General features: G+C 45.7%; 1 protein-coding gene across 4 annotated transcripts in view; it reads left to right on the forward strand.

Annotated features, from left to right (window-relative positions):
- The window catches only part of LOC139531480 (nuclear receptor coactivator 2-like), a 192,283-nt gene that overhangs the window by 164,402 nt on the left and 4,996 nt on the right, over nt 1-22,885 (forward strand). For 3 of the 4 annotated variants that reach the window (XM_071327957.1, XM_071327959.1, XM_071327958.1), the window contains 4 exons: nt 3,619-3,696; nt 4,781-5,264; nt 8,460-8,643; nt 10,419-10,614. In XM_071327957.1, the coding sequence (XP_071184058.1) occupies nt 3,619-3,696; nt 4,781-5,264; nt 8,460-8,643; nt 10,419-10,614 (942 nt within the window). The remainder of the gene's footprint in view (nt 1-3,618; nt 3,697-4,780; nt 5,265-8,459; nt 8,644-10,418; nt 10,615-22,885) is intronic. The other variant, XM_071327960.1, reaches the window with a different exon arrangement.

Here is a 22,885-nt window from a genome sequence, read left to right on the forward strand (position 1 = left end):
GGACGGAGGGAGGGAGAGACGGACGGAGAGAGGGACGGACGGACGGAGAGAGGGACGGACGGACGGAGAGAGGGACGGACGGACGGAGGGAGAGACGGACGGACGGAGAGACGGACGGAGAGACGGACGGAGAGACGGAGGGAGAGACGGAGGGAGAGACGGACGGACGGAGGGAGAGACGGACGGACGGAGGGAGAGACGGACGGACGGAGGGAGAGACGGACGGACGGAGGGACGGACCGAGAGACGGACCGACGGAGGGAGAGACGGACCGAGGGACGGACGGACGGAGGGACGGACGGACGGAGAAAGAGACGGAACGAGGGACGGACGGACGGAGGGAGAGACGGACCGAGGGACGGACGGACGGAGGGAGAGACGGACCGAGGGACGGACGGACGGAGGGAGGGAGAGACGGACGGAGGGAGGGAGAGACGGAGGGAGGGACGGACGGACAGACGGAGGGAGAGACGGACGGAGGGACGGACGGAGGGACGGAGGGAGAGACGGACCGAGGGACGGACGGACGGAGGGACGGACGGAGAGACGGACCGAGGGACGGACCGAGGGACGGACGGGCGGAGGGAGAGACGGACGGAGGGAGGGAGAGACGGAGGGAGAGACGGACCGAGGGACGGACGGACGGAGGGAGGGAGAGACGGACGGAAGGAGGGAGGGAGAGACGGAGGGAGGGAGAGACGGAGGGACGGACGGACGGAGGGAGAGACGGACCGAGGGACGGACGGAGAGACGGACGGAGAGACGGACCGAGGGACGGACGGGCGGAGGGAGAGACGGACGGAGGGAGGGAGAGACGGGACAGCCGGACGGAGGGAGAGACCGGACGGACGGAGAGACGGGACAGCCGGACGGAGGGAGAGACCGGACGGACGGAGGGAGAGACAGAAGGACGGACGGGGGGAGAGACAGGACGGACGGACGGAGGGAGAGACGGACGGACGGACGGACGGAGGGAGGGAGAGACGGACGGACGGAGAGACGGACGAAGGGACGGACGGAGAGACGGACCGAGGGACGGACAGACGAAGGGAGAGACGGACGGACGGACGAAGGGAGAGACGGACGGACGGACGAAGGGAGAGACGGACGGACGGACGAAGGGAGAGACGGACGGACGGACGAAGGGAGAGACGGACGGACGGAGGGAGGGAGGGACGGACGGAGAGACGGACGGAGGGAGGGAGAGACGGACGGACGGAGGGACGGACGGACGGAGGGAGAGACGGACGGACGGAGGGACGGACGGACGGAGAGACGGAGGGAGAGACGGACGGACGGAGAGACGGACCGAGGGACGGTACGGACCGTGAAGGGCAATGGGCTCTATGACGGATCCGAGTATTTTGAGCCGGATCGTGACTGGTATGGTGAGATGTACGTACCTTTTGAGGGCACGGAAGGCCCTTCTTGCCTTGTCTCTCAGGTCGTTTACAGCTTTGTGGACGGTACCTGAGGTGACGGATGTTTAGGCCGGAGGTATGTAGAGTTTTACGTGTGCTCTAGGGCAACGGTGTCTAGACGGAATTTGTAGACCTGGTGACTGGACCTTTTTGGAGCGCCGTTATTTTGGTCTGACTGAGATTTACTGTCAGGGCACAGGACAGACAGGATCTGCGCAGAGGATCTAGGTACTGCTGTAGGCCCTCCTTGGTAGGTGACAGAAGCACCGGATCAGCAGCAAACAGTAGACATTTGACTTCGGATTCTAGTAGGGTGAGACCGGGTGCTGCAGACTGTTCTAGTGCCCGCGCCAATTCGTTGATATATATGTTGAAGAGGGTGGGGCTTAAGCTGCATCCCTGTCTCACCCCACGACCCTGTGTGAAGAAATGTGTGTGTTTTTTGCCAATTTTAACCGCACACTTGTTGTTTGTGTACATGGATTTTATAATGTCGTATGTTTTACCCCCAACACCACTTTCCATCAATTTGTATAGCAGACCCTCATGCCAAATTGAGTCGAAGGCTTTTTTGAAATCAACAAAGCATGAGAAGACTTTGCCTTTGTTTTGGTTTGTTTGGTTTTCAATTAGGGTGTGTAGGGTGAATACATGGTCTGTTGTACGGTAATTTGGTAAAAAGCCAATTTGACATTTGCTCAGTACATTGTTTTCATTGAGGAAATGTACGAGTCTGCTGTTAATGATAATGCAGAGGATTTTCCCAAGGTTACTGTTGACGCATATTCCACGGTAGTTATTGGGGTCAAATTTGTCTCCACTTTTGTGGATTGGGGTGATCAGTCCTTGGTTCCAAATATTGGGGAAGATGCCAGAGCTAAGGATGATGTTAAAGAGTTTTAGTATAGCCAATTGGAATTTGTTGTCTGTATATTTGATCATTTCATTAAGGATACCATCAACACCACAGGCCTTTTTGGGTTGGAGGGTTTTTATTTTGTCCTGTAACTCATTCAAGGTAATTGGAGAATCCAGTGGGTTCTGGTAGTCTTTAATAGTTGATTCTAGGATTTGTATTTGATCATGTATATGTTTTTGTTCTTTATTCTTTGTTATAGAGCCAAAAAGATTGGAGAAGTGGTTTACCCATACATCTCCATTTTGGATAGATAATTCTTCGTGTTGTTGTTTGTTTAGTGTTTTCCAATTTTCCCAGAATTGGTTAGAGTCTATGGAGTCTTCAATTACATTGAGCTGATTTCTGACGTGCTGTTCCTTCTTTTTCCGTAGTGTATTTCTGTATTGTTTTAGTGATTCACCATAGTGAAGGCGTAGACTCAGGTTTTCCGGGTCTCTATGTTTTTGGTTGGACAGGTTCCTCAATTTATTTCTTAGATTTTTGCATTCTTTATCAAACCATTTGTCATTGTTGTTCATTTTCTTCGGTTTTCTATTTGAGATTTTTAGATTTGACTAGGGACAGCTGAGAGGTCAAATATACTGTTAAGATTTTCTATCTGCCAAGTTTACACCTGGTCACTATTGCAGTGGAACATTTATACCCAGGAAGTTGTCTAAAAGTGATTGAATTTGCTGTTGCCTAATTGTTTTTTGGTAGGTTTCCAAACTGCATTCCTTCCATCTATAGCATTTCTTAATGTTACTCAGTTCCTTTGGCTTTGATGCCTCATGATTGAGTATTGCTCTGTTCAAGTAGACTGTGATTTTGCTGTGGTCTGATAGGGGTGTCAGTGGGCTGACTGTGAACGCTCTGAGACACTCTGGGTTGAGGTCAGTGATAAAGTAGTCTACAGTGCTACTGCCAAGAGATGAGCTATAGGTGAACCTACCATAGGAGTCCCCTCGAAGCCTACCATTGACTATGTACATACCCAGCGTGCGACAGAGCTGCTTATATCTGACTGTTACAACGGGTCACTACAGGGTTTATATCTGACTGTTACAACTGGTCACTACAGGGTTTATATCCTCCCGTTGTGTCAGTTCTTCACAATGTGGGTTTGCTGTTGGGGTATTGTGTTGGGTATCACAGCCTTGAATAGTGGTGATGTTACGTTGGATACTAGAGCTCTGCGTGGAAACCTGAAAGCAGTGTGCCGACTCCTGTATGGCTTCATCAGAAGCTTGATATCAATGTGTGTTGATGGTAAAACGCCTGTTTACCCGTTCTCCTCAGAATCGCCAACCAATGATGAACCAGATGAGTGGAGTGTCCTATATGAACCAAAATCTACAGTCCAACAACCCCAACCAGGTAACTGGGATTATATATCAATATGGACCTCTACAGTCCAACAACCCAACCAGGTAACTGGGATTATATATCAACATGGACCTCTACAGTCCAACAACCCAACCAGGTCACTGGGATTATATATCAATATGGACCTCTACAGTCCAACAACCCAACCAGGTAACTGGGATTATATATCAATATGGACCTCTACAGTCCAACAACCCAACCAGGTAACTGGGATTATATATCAACATGGACCTCTACAGTCCAACAACCCAACCAGGTCACTGGGATTATATATCAATATGGACCTCTACAGTCCAACAACCCAACCAGGTAACTGGGATTATATATCAATATGGACCTCTACAGTCCAACAACCCAACCAGGTAACTGGGATTATATATCAATATGGACCTCTACAGTCCAACAACCCAACCAGGTAACTGGGATTATATATCAACATGGACCTCTACAGTCCAACAACCCAACCAGGTAACTGGGATTATATATCAATATGGACCTCTACAGTCCAACAACCCAACCAGGTAACTGGGATTATATATCAATATGGACCTCTACAGTCCAACAACCCAACCAGGTAACTGGGATTATATATCAATATGAACCTCTACAGTCCAACAACCCAACCAGGTAACTGGGATTATATATCAACATGGACCTCTACAGTCCAACAACCCAACCAGGTAACTGGGATTATATATCAATATGGACCTCTACAGTCCAACAACCCAACCAGGTAACTGGGATTATATATCAATATGGACCTCTACAGTCCAACAACCCAACCAGGTAACTGGGATTATATATCAATATGGACCTCTACAGTCCAACAACCCAACCAGGTAACTGGGATTATATATCAATATGGACCTCTACAGTCCAACAACCCCAACCAGGTAACTGGGATTATATATCAATATGGACCTCTACAGTCCAACAACCCAACCAGGTAATTTACTGACACGCACAGTAACCAGATAATAACGGAAATACCAGTATTTTAATTCACCAGAAAACAATGATCATTTTGTAGAAGTTGTTCAATCTAACTCCATCTCCTATTTCTTCCTCTTTCCAGGGGACCATCAATGCACAGATGTTGGCACAACGGCAGAGAGAACTCCTCAATAACCACCTGCGGCAGCGCCAGCTGGAGCACCAGAGACAACAGCAGCAGCAGCAGCAGAGGAACACGGTGATGAGAGCCCAGGGACTCAACCTACCTCCCAATATGGCCGCCGCCGCGGCTGCTGCAAGTGGCCTATCGGGAGGCCTGAGTAACCCTCGGATCCCACAGACCACCAACCCCCAGCAGTTCCCCTTCCCACCCAGCTACGGTACCAGTACAGGCCCGGCCCTGGCCGCACCCCCTCCTCCTCACCCCTCTACCAGCCCCTTCTCCCCCCTCTCGCCCAGCCTGCCCTCCTCTCTCCCCCCTCACCAAGCCCTGCATGGCTCTCCTTCCTCCCAGATGATGATGATGATGGGGGGATCAGGACAGTTTGGGGCCGTAGTCAGCCCTCATGTACAGCAGCTCAGTGCCTTTCAGTTCCCAAACTCAGGTACTACGGTCTTACAACCCACCACTCATACCCCCCTACCCCAGGGGTGTGTCTGTCCAGTCATACCCCCTACCCCAGGGGTGTGTCTGTCCAGTCATACCCTCCTACCCCAGGGGTGTGTCTGTCCAGTCATACCCTCCTACCCCAGGGGTGTGTCTGTCCAGTCATACCCTCCTACCCCAGGGGTGTGTCTCTCCAGTCATACTCCCTACCCCAGGGGTGTGTCTGACCAGTCATACTCCCTACCCCAGGGGTGTGTCTGACCAGTCATACCCCCCTACCCCAGGGGTGTGTCTGTCCAGTCATACCCTCCTACCCCAGGGGTGTGTCTGTCCAGTCATACCCCCTACCCCAGGGGTGTGTCTGTCCAGTCATACCCCCCTACCCCAGGGGTGTGTCTGTCCAGTCATACCCTCCTACCCCAGGGGTGTGTCTGACCAGTCATACCCCCCTACCCCAGGGGTGTGTCTGTCCAGTCATACCCCCCTACCCCAGGGGTGTGTCTGTCCAGTCATACCCTCCTACCCCAGGGGTGTGTCTGTCCAGTCATACCCCCCTACCCCAGGGGTGTGTCTGTCCAGTCATACCCCCCTACCCCAGGGGTGTGTCTGTCCAGTCATACCCTCCTACCCCCAGGGGTGTGTCTGTCCAGTCATACCCCCTACCCCAGGGGTGTGTCTGTCCAGTCATACCCCCTACCCCAGGGGTGTGTCTCTCCAGTCATACCCCCCTACCCCAGGGGTGTGTCTGACCAGTCATACCCCCCTACCCCAGGGGTGTGTCTGTCCAGTCATACCCCCTACCCCAGGGGTGTGTCTGTCCAGTCATACCCCCCTACCCCAGGGGTGTGTCTGTCCAGTCATACCCCCCTACCCCCGGGGTGTGTCTGTCCAGTCATACCCCCCTACCCCAGGGGTGTGTCTGTCCAGTCATACCCCCCTACCCCAGGGGTGTGTCTGTCCAGTCATACCCCCTACCCCAGGGGTGTGTCTGTCCAGTCATACCCCCCTACCCCAGGGGTGTGTCTGTCCAGTCATACCCCCCTACCCCCGGGGTGTGTCTGTCCAGTCATACCCCCTACCCCAGGGGTGTGTCTGTCCAGTCATACCCCCCTACCCCAGGGGTGTGTCTGTCCAGTCATACCCCCCTACCCCCGGGGTGTGTCTGTCCAGTCATACCCCCCTACCCCCGGGGTGTGTCTGTCCAGTCATACCCCTCTACCCCAGGGGTGTGTCTGTCCAGTCATACACCATTACATGCTTAATATAAGTTCTGTGCTGCTCACCCTCATATGACCACTACATTGATAACAAATAGATTAATCCGCCTCCTGATTAATAGCCATTCCTGATTGGTCCTCCTGATTTAATAGCCATTCCTGATTGGTCCTCCTGATTTAATAGCCAATCCTGATTGGTCATCCTGATTTAGGCCATAAAACATATGTTCCACTAGAGGGCAGTAGATGGACAGAAAACGGTACCATACAAAGTCCATTTAGCAGACACCCTGATCATTTAGTTATTATAATGTTTTTATTTCACCTTTATTTAACCAGGTCGGCCAGTTGAGAACAAGTTCTCATTTACATCTGCGACCTGGCCCAAGATAAAGCAAAGCAGTGCGACACAAACAACAACACAGAGTTACACTTTAACAAACATACAGTCAATAATACAGTAGAAAAATATATATACAATGTGTGTAAATGTAGAAGATTACAGTCAGTGCGTTTCAACTTAAGGTACTTTTAGACTTCCACATTGCAAAGTAAAAACGTTCCTTTATAAATCAGAAGAGTAATGCGATAAACATAACATTTGAAACTCCATGTTACAAACATTGTAAACACAGTATGTCACAGTGGTGTTTGTCTATTTTATTGGGACTTTTTAATGGTGCTTGATATGACTGAATTCCCCATTTAATGCATATCAATCAGATCAATATTTAATCAAGACATAAATCTGATTTTAATCCCCCTTAGTCTCCCAGTGTAGTATGTAATCCCAGGTTAATCTGAAAATTATCCTGTGTGGTGGTGTGGTTGACCCCTCTCCCTCCCTCCCTCTCTCTCTCACCCGTCTCCCTCATCCTTGCATTCCTCCACTCCCTCTATCCTCGGCTGCTCACACTATGCGTCCACTAAATGGCGCCCTATTCCCTACAGAGCCCTCTGGTCAAAGGGGAGTGTGCACTATGTAAGAAATAGGGTAGAATTTTGTACAGGACCACTAACGTGCATGTAGTCCTCTCCCTCCCGTTGGAATGCCTGTACACGCCCTAATCCCTAACAGATGACCTCTGACCCTTTATAGGCTTTGCTTGTGTTTTGTTGAGTGTGTCAGTGTGTGTGTGTGTGTGTGTCTCTTAATACGTTAACTATTGAGAGGACGTTTTGTATTCTGTCAGAGAGGTAACTGAATATGACTGAATCCTTTTTTTTTTTCAGTCAGTAGTTTCTGTTCCTGTTCTGAGAGAGTATATACTGTGTTTGTGGCCGTTTCATCAGTTGTAGCTGTGTCCTTGACTGTTCTTTAACTCAGAGTACTGGGAGCGAATGTACACGTTTGTGTTCAGTTTAAATCCGTCAGGGACCTAAACATTAGTAATCAGTCTGGGAAGATATTTCAGTTACAACATCATCAGACTCACTGTAGCACTTTGCAATTGTCTTTCAATGAAAAAGAGAGTCATAAATTAAATGTTTATTTTTATTTTTTATTATTATAATAAAATGTATGGATACCTCAGTGTTAGAGCTATGTTTTTAGATGGTGTAGGCCAGGGTGAAGTCGCCTCTAGACGCTGACCTTGGGTCAGTTTAGCATTCTCCCCGCTAATTGTTAAGGCAGTGTTTCCCAAACTCGGTCCTGGGGACCCCAATGGGTACAAGTTTTTTCCCCCCCCTAGATCTACACAGCAGATTTTTTTTAAATAATCAACTCATCATTAAGCTTTGATTATTTTAATCAGTTGTGTGGTGTTAGGGCAAAAAACCAACACATGCACGCTTTGCGGTCCCCAACACCGAGTTTGGGAAACGCTGTGTAAAAGTTAGGATTGGGGAAGAGAAAGCTGATCCTAGATCTGTACCTAGGGACACTTCACCCAGGAGCATTTTAGATCAGACCTGTTTGACCTTTAACCCTGACCCTCCCCCCAGGCCTGACCCTTGACCTCTAACCCTACCAGGTATGTCCCAGCAGCCTGATGGAGGGTTTGGTGGTCAGGCCACGCCCCAGAGTCCCCTGTTGTCCCCTAGGATGGCCCATGCCCAGTCACCCATGATGCAACAGCAGAGCCAGGGCAGCTCCACTTTCCAGGCGTCGCCTGACATGAACGGTTGGCCGCCCCAGGGGAACATGGGAGGAAACAGGTGAGTGAGAAAGAGGGGGGCCACAGGGTTGGGCTGTGGAAACCTGTACCGTAAAACTGTCCCAATAATCAGAGGTCAAAGAAGACCTTTATTACAATGTTTATCAGACATTCAGTTGTCTGTGGATGTTAAGAATCTGTCTACAAATATTAGCGCTGAGCAATTAACCGTAATTTGTTTTTTAAACAACTAATTGACCGACTTCGGTTCAATTCCATTTCATTCTGTTGTTTTTCTATGAGCTCTGTGTAGTTTTTCTAGAGATCAATCAGATCAATCCCGAACGATGTAGTAGGGAGTTGTAGTTTCTCTAGAGATCAATCAGATCAATCCCGAACGATGTAGTAGGGAGTTGTAGTTTCTCTAGAGATCAATCAGATCAATCCCGAACGATGTAGTAGGGAGTTGTAGTTTCTCTAGAAATAAATCAGATCAATCCCGAACGATGTAGTAGGGAGTTGTAGTTTCTCTAGAGATAAATCAGATCAAACCTGAACGATGTGGTAGGGAGTTGTAGTTTCCAACAGGCCAATATTCTACATAGTTTAGCCGAGAAAATGTACTAATTAACTACAATGACCATAATCCAATCAAATCTAATTTTATTGGTCACATACACATATTTAGCAGATATTATTGCGGGTGTAGCGAAATGCATGTGTTCCTAGCTCCAACAGTGCAGTAATATCCTACTTGTCCGGTCTGTGTGGGGCAGACACGGAGAGAGGTAGAAGACAGTGTGACTAAGAGGGGTGGAGAGCAGTTTCTTCATCAGGTATCTCTACCTGTAAATACATGATCTAAGTGACTGATAGTTGGTATTCAGCAGTCATAAAGCCTTATTTACTTTAATGAACGACTAAAATAGTGATGTTGTCAGACAGTGTAGACAGCAGCTCTACAGAGATGAGATGATGACTTGGAATGAAATAATAATGTCATCAAATAAAACTAATGTAATATAAACAATAACTGCTATATTTTATTAATGTAAAGTGAGTAAATGATGGTTAATAATCGATCAGCAGTAACAGACAGTCACTACCTTCATGGGACTTGTATTAAATGTTTTATTCTGTGTCGTTCAAGCATTCAACCCACATAATAAATATCACATTTAATGTTTGTTTTTTAAATGATCAGAACCCGAAAACCGTGATAAATTTTTTCAGAATCGAACCGAAACTGACCTAAAAAAAACACTAATCGCTCAGCACTTGAATATCCACAACAACAATCAGTCCAGCATAGATCAACTACTGTAATTTGGGTTATCTAGTCTTCAATAAACACCAAATGATGTGTGATTATTATCCATATAGTTGAGGGTAAAACCCTTCTTTGGGTTATCAATTGAATTTGAATGAGGCATAGTCATGAAATAGTCTAGGAGCTCTATACTTAGTTGAGTTTAAACCAAATCCTGCTCTCTCTCTCTCTCTCTCTCTCTCTCTCTCTCTCTCTCTCTCTCTCTCTCTCTCTCTCTCTCTCTCTCTCTCTCTCTCTCTCTCTCTCTCTCTCTCTCTCTCTCTCTCTCTCTCTCTCTCTCTCTCTCTCTCTCTCTCTCTCTCTCTCTCTCTCTCTCTCTTTCCGTCTCTCCCTCTTTCCGTCTCTCCCTCTTTCCGTCTCTCCCTCTCTCTCTTTCCGTCTCTCTCTCTTTACGTCTCTCTCTCTCTCTTTACGTCTCTCGGTGTTTCTCTCTCTCGGTCTCTGTCTCTCTACCTCTCGTTATCTCTCTCTCTCTTCGTCTCTCTCTCTGTCTCTCCTTCCTCCAGTATGTTCAGTACTCAGCAGTCTCCGCCCCAGTTCACCCAGCAGCAGCAGACCAACGGGGGCGCAGCCATGTACAACGGCAACGGAATGAACCTCAACGTCTCCATGGCTACCAACGCCAGCGGCATGGCCCCAGTGGGTCAGATGGCCGGACAGATGATCACCTCGCCTGGGATGACCTCAATGGGACAGGAACAGGTAAGATACATAGACAGACAAAGTCATTCCTAGACAGTTATAACCATTCATAAGCATACATAGGGACAGGTGAGCCTCACCTCACCTGGGATGACCTCAATGGGACAGGAACAGGTAAGATACATAGACAGACAAAGTCATTCCTAGACAGTTATAACCATTCATAAGCATACATAGGGACAGGTGGGCCTCACCTCACCTGGGATGACCTCAATGGGACAGGAATAGGTAAGATACATAGACAGACAGATAGGACAGGATGAACTTTAATGTCCTGAGGGGAACAATAGTATTAGACACACGGTACTGCTGTATATTAAATAGACACTGTATATTACACACTAGACATAATACATAAATTATATGTATGAGATACATAACCATACTTAAGTATACATAGTGTTTATATGCACATGAATGGCCTCTGAAGTCTGGACCCTTACCTGGGTTGAGGGACAGGTCAATTACATAGACGTACACTTACCAGATAGTTTACTAGGTACACCCGTTTACTAAAATGGATCACTCTTACAGACAGTGAGTCACGTGGTCGTGGCTCGCTATATGAAGCAGACAGACAGGCATCGTGACATTCAGTTACTGTTTGATTGAACGTTAGAGTGGACAAAACGAGTGACCTAAGAGACTTTGAGCGTGGTGTGATCGTCGGTGCCAGACACACCTGTTCCAGTATCTCAGAAACGGCCTCCTGGACTTTTCACGCACGGTAGTGTCTAAGGTTTACTGAGAACGGTGAGACAAACAAAACAACATCCAGTCAGAGGCAGTCCTGTGGGAGCCAAAACAACTCGTTGATTAAAGGTCGAAGGAGAATGGAAAGAATCGTGCAAACAGAGGGGTCACGGACGGATAAACAACAGCGGTGTGCAGAACGACATCTCGGGAACGCACATCTCATCGGTCCCTGTCACGGATTGGCTATTGCAGCAGACGACCACACCGGGTTCCTATCAGCTAAAAACAAGAAGAAGCGGCTCCGGTGGGAATGCGATCACCAACACTGGACAACACCTGGAACACGACAGTGAGTTCAGTTTACCTGAGTGTCCTGGTCAGTCCCCAGACGTCAACCCAATAGAACATAATGAGATGAGACGGAACGTGCTGTTAGCAGCATGATGTATCGCCGTCCAATCAGCAGCGACTGTGTGATGCCTTTCCGTCAGCGTGGACCAACATCCCTGTGGAACGTTTCCGACAACTTGGTGAATGTCCCGAGGAATTCAGGCCGTTCTGGAGGCAAAGCGGGGTCTGACCCACTACTAGATGTTCAAAGCTGTCATCAAGGCAAAGGGTGGCTACTTCGAAGAATATAAAATATACTTTGATTTGTTTAACAATTTTTTTTATGGTTACTACATGATTCCATATGTGTTATTTCATAGTTTTGATGTCTTCGCTATTATTCTACCATGTAGAAAATAGTACAAATAAAGAAAAACACTTATTAGTAGGTCCAAACTTTTGACTGGTACTGTACATACGGTTTGTAACTCCTATAGGACTCTACAGTAGTGATATATGTATACATACTCTCATATAGACAATATTAGGGGTCTAACGAGGGTGCAGGTCATCTCCGTGACCCCCTGAGCAGACCACTGTGTTAGGGGTCTAACGAGGGTGCAGGTCATCTCCGTGACCCCCTGAGCAGACCACTGTGTTAGGGGTCTAACGAGGGTGCAGGTCATCTCCATGACCCCCTGAGCAGACCACTGTGTTAGGGGTCTAACGAGGGTGCAGGTCATCTCCGTGACCCCCTGAGCAGACCACTGTGTTAGGGGTCTGACGAGGGTGCAGGTCATCACCGTGACCCCCTGAGCAGACCACTGTGTTAGGGGTCTAACCAGGGTGCAGGTCATCTCCGTGACCCCCTGAGCAGACCACTGTGTTAGGGGTCTAACGAGGGTGCAGGTCATCTCCGTGACCCCCTGAGCAGACCACTGTGTTAGGGGTCTAACGAGGGTGCAGGTCATCTCCGTGACCCCCTGAGCAGACCACTGTGTTAGGGGTCTAACGAGGGTGCAGGTCATCTCCGTGACCACCTGAGCAGACCACTGTGTTAGGGGTCTAACGAGGGTGCAGGTCATCACCGTGACCCCCTGAGCAGACCACTGTGTTATATCATAGTGGTGATAAACCTCTGTCTTAATAGCTGGTTGTAAATCAGTGGCTCTACAGAACAAGTCCAACTCACGACTTTCCCAGAAGCACTCTGAAACACACACAGAATGAAGCCCGTAGGGGTTCTGTAGCAGTTAACTGTCATATCGGGTGCCGGTTGGGATAAAAGCTTTTGTATTTCTTTACCTCACCCCAGTGTCTGCAAACACTTCGTTGAGCCCCTTCTCCCTACGACTCATCTAGTGAATAATTTAGTCTAATGAGAGCTGTACGATGTAATACTGCTAGCTAGTTATGGGGCTTGCCCTGGGCAGATATGTTAGACAATGTTATATCGTAATTAGTAGCGTGCACTTAGTTTTAGGACCAGACTGATTGGTACGCACGTGTATGTACAGGTAACTGCCAAAATAAAGGAAACACTTTAGTAAATAAGGGTACAGTTGAAGTCGGAAGTTTACATACACTTTAGCCAAATATATTTCAACTCAGTTTTTCACAATTCCTGACATTTAATCCTAGTACAAATTCCCTGTTTTAGGTCAGTTAGGATCACCACTGTATTTTAAGAATGTGAAATGTCAGAATAATAGTAGAGAGAATTATTTATTTCAGCTTTTATTTCTTTCATCACATTCCCAGTGGGTCAGAAGTTTACATACACTCAATTAGTATTTGGTAGCATTGCCTTTAAATTGTTTAACTTGGGTCAAACGTTTCGTGTAGCCTTCCACAAGCTTCCCACAATAAGTTGGATGAATTTTGGCCCATTCCTCCTGACAGAGCTGGTGTAACTGAGTCAGGTTTGTAGGCCTCCTTGCTCGCACACGCTTTTTCAGTTATGCCCACACATTTTTTATAGGATTGAGGTCAGGGCTTTGTGATGGCCACTTCAATACCTTCAATACCTTGACCTTGTTGTCCTTAAGCCATTTTGCCACAACTTTGGAAGTATGCTTGGGGTCATTGTCCATTTGGAAGACCCATTTGCGACCAAACTTTAACTTCCTGAATGATGTCTTGAGATGTTGCTTCAATATATCCACATCATTTTCCTCCCTCATGGTGCCATCTATTCTGTGAAGTGCACCAGTCCCTCCTGCAGCAAAGCACCCCCACAACATGATGCTGCCACCCCCGTGCTTCACGGTTGGGATGGTGTTCTTCGGCTTGCAAGCCTCCTCCTTTTCCTCCAAACATAACGATGGTCATTATGGCCAAACAGTTCTATTTTTGTTTCATCAGACCAGAGGACATTTGTCCAAAAAGTATGATCTTTGTCCCCATGTGCAGTTGCAAACCGTAGTCTGGCTTTTTTATGGTAGTTTTGGAGCAGTGGCTTCTTCCTTGCTGAGCGGCCTTTCAGATTATGTCGATATAGGACTCGTTTTACTGTGGATATAGATACTTTTGTACCTGTTTCCTCCAGCATCTTCACAAGGTCCTTTGCTGTTGTTCTGGGATTGATTTGCACTTTTCGCACCAAAGTACATTAATCTCTAGGATACGGAACGCGTCTCCTTCCTGAGCGGTATGATGGCTGCGTGGTCCCATGGTGTTTATACTTGCGTACTATTGTTTGTACAGATAAACGTGGTACCTTCAGGCATTTGGAAATTGCTCCCAAGGATGAACCAGACTTGTGGAGGTCTACAACTTTTTTTCTGAGGTCTTGGCTGATTTTCTTTTGGTTTTCCCATGATGTCAAGCAAAGAGGCACTGAGTTTGAAGGTAGGCATTGAAATACATCCACAGGGTACACCTCCACCTCCAATTGACTCAAATTATGCAATTAGGCTATCAGAAGCTAATAAAACAGCGATGTAATTTTCTGGAATTTTCCAAGCTGTTTAAAGGCACAGTCAACTTAGTGTATGTAAACTTCTGACCCACTGGAATTGTGATACAGTGAATTATAAGTGAAATAATCTTTCTGTAAACATTTAATGGAAAAATGACTTGTGCCATGCACAAAGTATATGTCCTAACCGACTTGCCAAAACTATAGTTTTAGCAGGTAGTATAACTACCTGGTTAAATAAAGGTTAAATAAAAAATAAAAATAAAATAAAAAATAGTTTGTTAAAAAGACATTTGTGGAGTGGTTGAAAAACGAGTTTTAATGACTCCAACCTAAATGTATGTAACCTTCCAACTTCAACTGTACTTTCACGCAGGTGTTGAATTAACATCCCATCATGCATAGGGTCATGTATAAAAATGTCCCGTTGCCCATTATTTAGGCTACCGTGGCTAGAAGAAGAGATCTCAGGGACTTTGAAAGAGGTGTAATTGTTTGGGGCATGTTTGGCAGGAGCTTCAGTGATGAAGACTGCTCAACTTGCTGAGGTTTCACTATATGCCACTTATGGGAGATTCTGTAGCGAATCCTAAGACTGCGTTTTCCACCTCCATCAACAAAACTCAAAATTATAGAATGTCTCCAATAGAATGTCTCCAATAGAATAGAATATATATAATAGAATGTCTCCAATAGAATGTCTCCAATAGAATGTCTCCAATAGAATGTCTCCAATAGAATGTCTCTAATAGAATGTCTCCAATAGAATGTCTCCAATAGAATGTCTCCAATAGAATGTCTCCAATAGAATGTCTCCAATAGAATGTCTCCAATAGAATGTCTCCAATAGAATGTCTCCAATAGAATGTCTCGTGGATGAATGGTATCTGATCCCTCCAATAGAGTTCCAGACACTTGTAGAATCTATGCCAAGGTGCATTGAAGCTGTTCTGGTTCGTGATGGCCCAACACCCTATTAAGACACTTCATGTTGGGGTTTCCTTTATTTTGGCAGTTACCTATATGTGTGTGTGTTTAGCAGGGAGATAAGAGACTCTTGGGCCAGACCGTTAGTCTGCTAAATAAAATAACCCTCTGATGGACTTGAAGTCCCCACAGAGCTTTCCTTTAGAACACACCAGTGTATTCAGACAACAGTAAGTGGATGATGTCGGGGTAAATGCCATGCACCATCAGCATTCCATTACTGGTGAACAACATTCATGCCATGCACCGTCAGCTGGTGAACAACATTCATGCCATGCACCGTCAGCTGGTGAACAACATTCATGCCATGCATCGTCAGCAATCCATTACTGGTGAACAACATTCATGCCATGCATCGTCAGCATTCCATTGCTGGTGAACAACATTCATGCCATGCACCATCAGCATTCCATTACTGGTGAACAACATTCATGTCATGCATCGTCAGCATTCCATTACTAGTGAACAACATTCATGCCATGCATCGTCAGCATTCCATTACTAGTGAACAACATTCATGCCATGCATCGTCAGCTGGTGAACAACATTCATGCCATGCACCGTCAGCATTCCATTACTGGTGAACAACATTCATGCCATGCATCGTCAGCTGGTGAACAACATTCATGCCATGCATCGTCAGCATTCCATTACTAGTGAACAACATTCATGCCATGCATCGTCAGCTGGTGAACAACATTCATGCCATGCATCGTCAGCATTCCATTACTGGTGAACAACATTCATGCCATGCATCGTCAGCATTCCATTGCTGGTGAACAACATTCATGCCATGCATCGTCAGCTGGTGAACAACATTCATGCCATGCATCGTCAGCATTCCATTACTGGTGAACAACATTCATGCCATGCATCGTCAGCATTCCATTACTGGTGAACAACATTCATGCCATGCATCGTCAGCATTCCATTACTAGTGAACAACATTCATGCCATGCACCATCAGCATTCCATTACTGGTGAACAACATTCATGCCATGCACCGTCAGCATTACATTACTGGTGAACAACATTCATGCCATACACCGTCAGCATTCCATTACTAGTGAACAACATTCATTGCATGATGTCATTGTGTTGTGTTTGTTCATTTCTCTGTTCCCATTCTGTAATTTTCTCATCGTTCTAGTGAAGAGGGTGGTGTGTAATGTTGTTGCTTTTAAACCTAATGAACTAGTGTAAATATTTAACCAAGCGGCAGTTTGATTGTCTTGTGAGCCACTTCAGGCTGTTGCTATACGTTTAAAGTTACTGCTGTACATGTCACTTGATTTATACCCACGCCACGCTATCGAAATTATACTGGCACTTAAAGGATGTCCATTATTCAACCCGTTGACCATTAGAGGGGATTAGTTGTACTCACTCTTTGTCGGTTTGTTCTTTATATAATCTGTTCTTTAATTAAGGGTGTTTTCACACTTGGTCCCTTTTTTAGACCATTTTTGTCAACTCTGTTTGCTTATTTTGTTGTTGTGCAGTTGTGAACTCAGACCTCGGAGCTTCCGAACGGAACTGAGACCGTCTCGAGAGGTGGTCTGAGTTCGTTTCGCTTCAATTCTTGGGGTCTGATTCCATTTTTTAGGACGATGTGAACACAAAGCTCCCCAGGTTCGTCATTATTCCGGCACCATACACTGGACTACTGCTACACTGTTTCCCCTGACATAACCCCTCACACTAGACTACTGTCATAACCCCTCACACTAGACTACTGTCATAACCCCTCACACTAGCCTGTCTAGGACAGGGGTTCCGCTAGCGGAACTCCTCCCACATTCCACTGAAAAGGAATGTGGGATATTAAAAATGATATTAAAAATGATATTAAAAATGTTTTTAATATTTTACTTTCACACATTAACAAGTCCAATACAGCTAATGAAAGATAAACATCTTGTGAATCCAGCCAACATGTCCGATTTTTAAAATGTTTTACAGCGAAAACACCACGTATATTTATGTTAGCTCACCTCCAAATACAAATATAAAAGCACAGACATTTTTCAGAGACCAAATTGAAATACCTAAATACTCATCATAAAACATTTATGAAAAATACATGGTGTACAGCAAATTAAAGACAAACATCTTGTGAATCCAGCCAATATTTCCGATTCTTTAAGTGTTTTACAGCGAAAACACAATATAGCATTAAATTAGCTTACTACAATAGCCAACCACACAACAGCATTGATTCGTTAGGCACGTTAGCATAGCGAATAAACCAGCAAAAGATATACATTTTTTCACTAACCTTCTCAAACTCCATCAGATGACAGTCCTATAACATCATATTACACAATACATACAGTGGGGAGAACAAGTATTTGATACACTGCCGATTTTGCAGGTTTTCCTACTTACAACGCATGTAGAGGTCTGTAATTTTTATCATAGGTACACTTCAACTGTGAGAGACGGAATCTAAAACACAAATCCAGAAAATCACATTGTATAATTTTTAAGTAATTAATTTGCATTTTATTGCATGACATAAGTATTTGATCACCTACCAACCAGTAAGAATTCCGGCTCTCACAGACCTGTTAGTTTTTCTTTAAGAAGCCCTCCTGTTCTCCACTCATTACCTGTATTAACTGCACCTGTTTGAACTCGTTACCTGTATAAAAGACACCTGTCCACACACTCAATCAAACAGACGCCAACCTCTCCACAATGGCCAAGACCAGAGAGCTGTGTAAGGACATCAGGGATAAAATTGTAGACCTGCACAAGGCTGAGATGGGCTACAGGACAATAGGCAAGCAGCTTGGTGAGAATGCAACAACTGTTGGCGCAATTATTAGAAAATGGAAGAAGTTCAAGATGACGGTCAATCACCCTCGGTCTGGGGCTCCATGCAAGATCTCACCTCGTGGGGCATCAATGATCATGAGGAAGGTGAGGGATCAGCCCAGAACTACATGGCAGGACCTGCTCAATGACCTGAAGAGAGCTGGGACCACAGTCTCAAAGAAAACCATTAGTAACACACTACGCCGTCATGGATTAAAATCCTGCAGTGCACGCAAGGACCCCCTGCTCAAGCCAGCGCATGTCCAGGCCCGTCTGAAGTTTGCCAATGACCATCTGGATGATCCAGAGGAGGAATGGGAGAAGGTCATGTGGTCTGATGAGACAAAAATAGAGCTTTTTGGTCTAAACTCCACTCGCCGTGTTTGGAGGAAGAAGAAGGATGAGTACAACCCAAGAACACCATCCCAACCGTGAAGCATGGAGGTGGAAACATCATTCTTTGGGGATGCTTTTCTGCAAAGGGGACAGGACGACTGCACCGTATTGAGGGGAGGATGGATGGGGCCATGTATCGCGAGATCTTGGCCAACAACCTCCTTCCCTCAGTAAGAACATTGAAGATGGGTCGTGGCTGGGTCTTCCAGCATGACAACAACCCGAAACACACAGCCAGGGCAACTAAGGAGTGGCTCCGTAAGAAACATCTCAAGGTCCTGGAGTGGCCTAGCCAGTCTCCAGACCTGAACCCAATAGAAAATCTTTGGAGGGAGCTGAAAGTCCGTATTGCCCAGCGCCAGCACCGAAACCTGAAGGATCTGGAGAAGGTCTGTATGGAGGAGTGGGCCAAAATCCCTGCTGCAGTGTGTGCAAACCTGGTCAAGAACTACAGGAAACGTTTGATCTGTGTATTTGCAAACAGAGGTTTCTGTACCAAATATTAAGATCTGCTTTTCTGATGTATCAAATACTTATGTCATGCAATAAAATGCAAATTAATTACTTAAAAATTATACAATGTGATTTTCTGGATTTTTGTTTTAGATTCCGTCTCTCACAGTTGAAGTGTACCTATGATAAAAATTACAGACCTCTACATGCTTTGTAAGTAGGAAAACTTGCAAAATCGGCAGTGTATCAAATACTTGTTCTCCCCACTGTATATGGTTTGTCCGAAAATGTGCATATTTAGAGCTGAAATCCATGGTTATACATTGGGAAAACGTAGCATCTTTTTCCCAGAAAGTCCGGATATTTTTATGACACTCACCTATTCTGACCAAATAACTATTCATAAACGTTGCTAAAAAATACATGTTGTATAGGAAATGATAGATACACTAGTTCTTAATGCAATCGCCGTGTTAGAATTTTAAAAATAACTTTACGACATTACGACATCCAGCTTACGTTATGGCGAGAGAGTGCCCAAAATCTGGGCGCAAACTAATAGTACACATGTACGACAGATATATGAAATAGCATCATAAAATGGGTCCTACTTTTGATGATCTTCCATCAGAATGTTGTACAAGGGGTCCTTTGTCGGGAACAATCGTTGTTTGGTTTTAGAATGTCCTCTTCTCCAGTCAATTAGCACGGAAAGCTAGCAAAGTGGCGTGAAGCTCTCCTTCGTGAACAAACGCAGACAACGCAACACACCTAACATCCCGAAAAAATTTCAATAATCTAATAAAACTATATTGAAAAAACATACTTTACGATGATATTGTCACATTTATCAAATAAAATCAAAGCCGGAGATATTAGTCGTCTATAACGACAGCTTTTCAGAAGGCAATACCAGGTCCCTTCTCGCGCGCTCCAGAAAACAGGAAACTGGTGTCACGTCATGCCAAGAGCTTTTATTCGACCTCAGATCAAGTTATACACTCCATTTCTTCTCTCACTGCCTGTTGACATCTAGTGGAAGGCGTATGAAGTGCATGTATACTAATACATATCAAGCACATTTATAGGCAGGCCCTAGAACAGAGCCTCGATTTGAGATTTTTCACTTTCTGACAGGAAGTTTGCTGCAAAATGAGTTCTGTTTTACTCACAGATATAATTCAAACGACGGTTTTAGAAACTTGAGAGTATTTTCTATCCAATAGTAATAATAATATGCATATTGTACGAGCAAGAATAGAGTACGAGGCCGTTTAAATTGGGCACGACTTTTCCCCAAAGTGTAAATAGCGCCCTCTATCCTCAACAGGCTAGACTACTGACATAACCCCTCACACTAGACTACTGCTACACCGTTTCCCCTGTCATAACCCCTCACACTAGACTACTGACATAACCCCTCACACTAGACTACTGTCATAACCCCTCACACTAGACTACTGTCATAACCCCTCACACTAGACTACTGTCATAACCCCTCACACTAGACTACTGACATAACCCCTCACACTAGACTACTGACATAACTCCTCACACTAAACTACTGCGACACCGTTTCCCCTGACATAACAAATAGAACTGTTTGGCCATAATGACCATCGTTATGTTTGGAGGAAAAAGGGGGAGACTTGCAAGCCGAAGAACACCATCCCAACCATGAAGCACGGGGTGGCAGCATCATGTTGTGGGGGTGCTTTGCTGCAGGAGGGACTGGTGCACTTCACAAAATAGAAAATTATGGGGATATATTGAAGCAACATCTAAAGACATCAGTCAGGAAGTTAAAGCTTGGTCGCAAATGGGTCTTCCAAATGGACAATGACCCCAAGCATACTACCAAAGTTGTGGCAAAATGGCTTAAGGACAGCAAAGTCAAGGTATTTTAAGTGGCCATCACAAAGCCCTGACCTCAATCCTATAGAAAATGTGTGGGCATAACTGAAAAAGCGTGTGCGAGCAAGGAGGCCTACAAACCTGACTTAGTTACACCAGCTCTGTCAGGAGGAATGGGCCAAAATTCATCCAACTTATTGTGGGAAGCTTGTGGAAGGCTACACGAAACGTTAGACCCAAGTTAAACAATTTAAAAGCAATGCTACCAAATACTAATTGAGTGTATGTAAACTTCTGACCCACTGGGAATGTGATGAAAGAAATAAAAGCTGAAATAAATCATTCTCTCTACTATTATTCTGACATTTCACATTCTTAAAATAAAGTGGTGATCCTAACTGACCTAAAACAGGGGATTTTTATTAGGATTAAATGTCAGGAATTGTGAAAAAACTGAGTTTAAGTGCATTTGGCTAAGGTGTATGTAAACTTCCGACTTCAACTGTACATAACACATACCCACATATATATATAAACATGCATACATATCTTTTAGAATATATTTTCCTGTATTATTCCCCGCAAACACTACCACCCCTCCCCAATACTAATAAACAATATATAATATAAATATAAAATATATATTTTTAGTACTTTTTTGGTTACTACATGATTCCATATGTGTTATTTCATAGTTTTGATGTCTTCACTATTATTCTAAAAAAAGCAACAAAAAAAGTCCTCTCTTTGTCAACTGCGTTTACTTTCAGCAAACTTAACATGTGTAAATATTTGTATGAACATAAGATTCAACAACTGAGTCATAAACTGAACAAGTTCCACAGACATGTGACTAACAGAAATGGAATAATGTGTCCCTGAACAAAGGGGGGGGTCAAAATCAAAATAACAGTCAATATCTGGTGTGGCCACCAGCTGCATTAAGTACTGCAGTGCATCTCCTCCTCATGGACTGCACCAGATTTGCCGGTTCTTGCTGTGAGATGTTACCCCACTCTTCCACCAAGCCACCTGCAAGTTTCCGGACATTTCTGGGGGGAATGGCCCTAGCCCTCGCCCTCCGATCCAACAGGTCCCAGACGTGCTCACTGGGATTGAGATCCGGGCACTTTGCTGGCCATGGCAGGACACTGACTTTCCTGTCTTGCAGGAGATCACGCACAGAACGAGCAGTATGGCTGGTGGCATTGTCATGCTGGAGGGTCATGTCAGGATGAGCCTGCAGGACGGGTACCACATGAGGGAGGAGGATGTCTTCCCTGTAACGCACAATATTGAGATTGCCTGCAATGACAACAAGCTCAGTCCGATGATGTTGTGACACACCGCCCCAGACCATGACGGACCCTCCACATCCAAATCGATCCCGCTCCAGAATACAGGCCTCGGTGTAACGCTCATTCCTTCGACGATAAACGCGAATCCGACCATCACCCCCGGTGAGACAAAACTGCGACTCGTCAGTGAAGAGCACTTTTTGCCAGTCCTGTCTGGTCCAGCGACAGTGGGTTTGTGCCCGCTGCTGCCGGTGATGTCTGGTGAGGACCTGCCTTACAACAGGCCTACAAGCCCTCAGTCCAGCCTCTCTCAGCCTATTGCGGACAGTCTGAGCACTGATGGAGGGATTGTGCGTTCCTGGTGTAACTCGGGCAGTTGTTGTTGCCATCCTGTACCTGTCCCGCACGTGTGATGTTCGGATGTACCGATCCTGTGCAGGTGTTGTTACACGTGGTCTGCCACTGCGAGGACGATCAGCTGTCTGTCTTGTCTCCCTGTAGCGCTGTCTTAGGCATC

The sequence above is a fragment of the Salvelinus alpinus genome, chromosome 10, assembly GCF_045679555.1.
Source record: "Salvelinus alpinus chromosome 10, SLU_Salpinus.1, whole genome shotgun sequence".
Classification (NCBI taxonomy): Eukaryota; Metazoa; Chordata; class Actinopteri; order Salmoniformes; family Salmonidae; genus Salvelinus; species Salvelinus alpinus.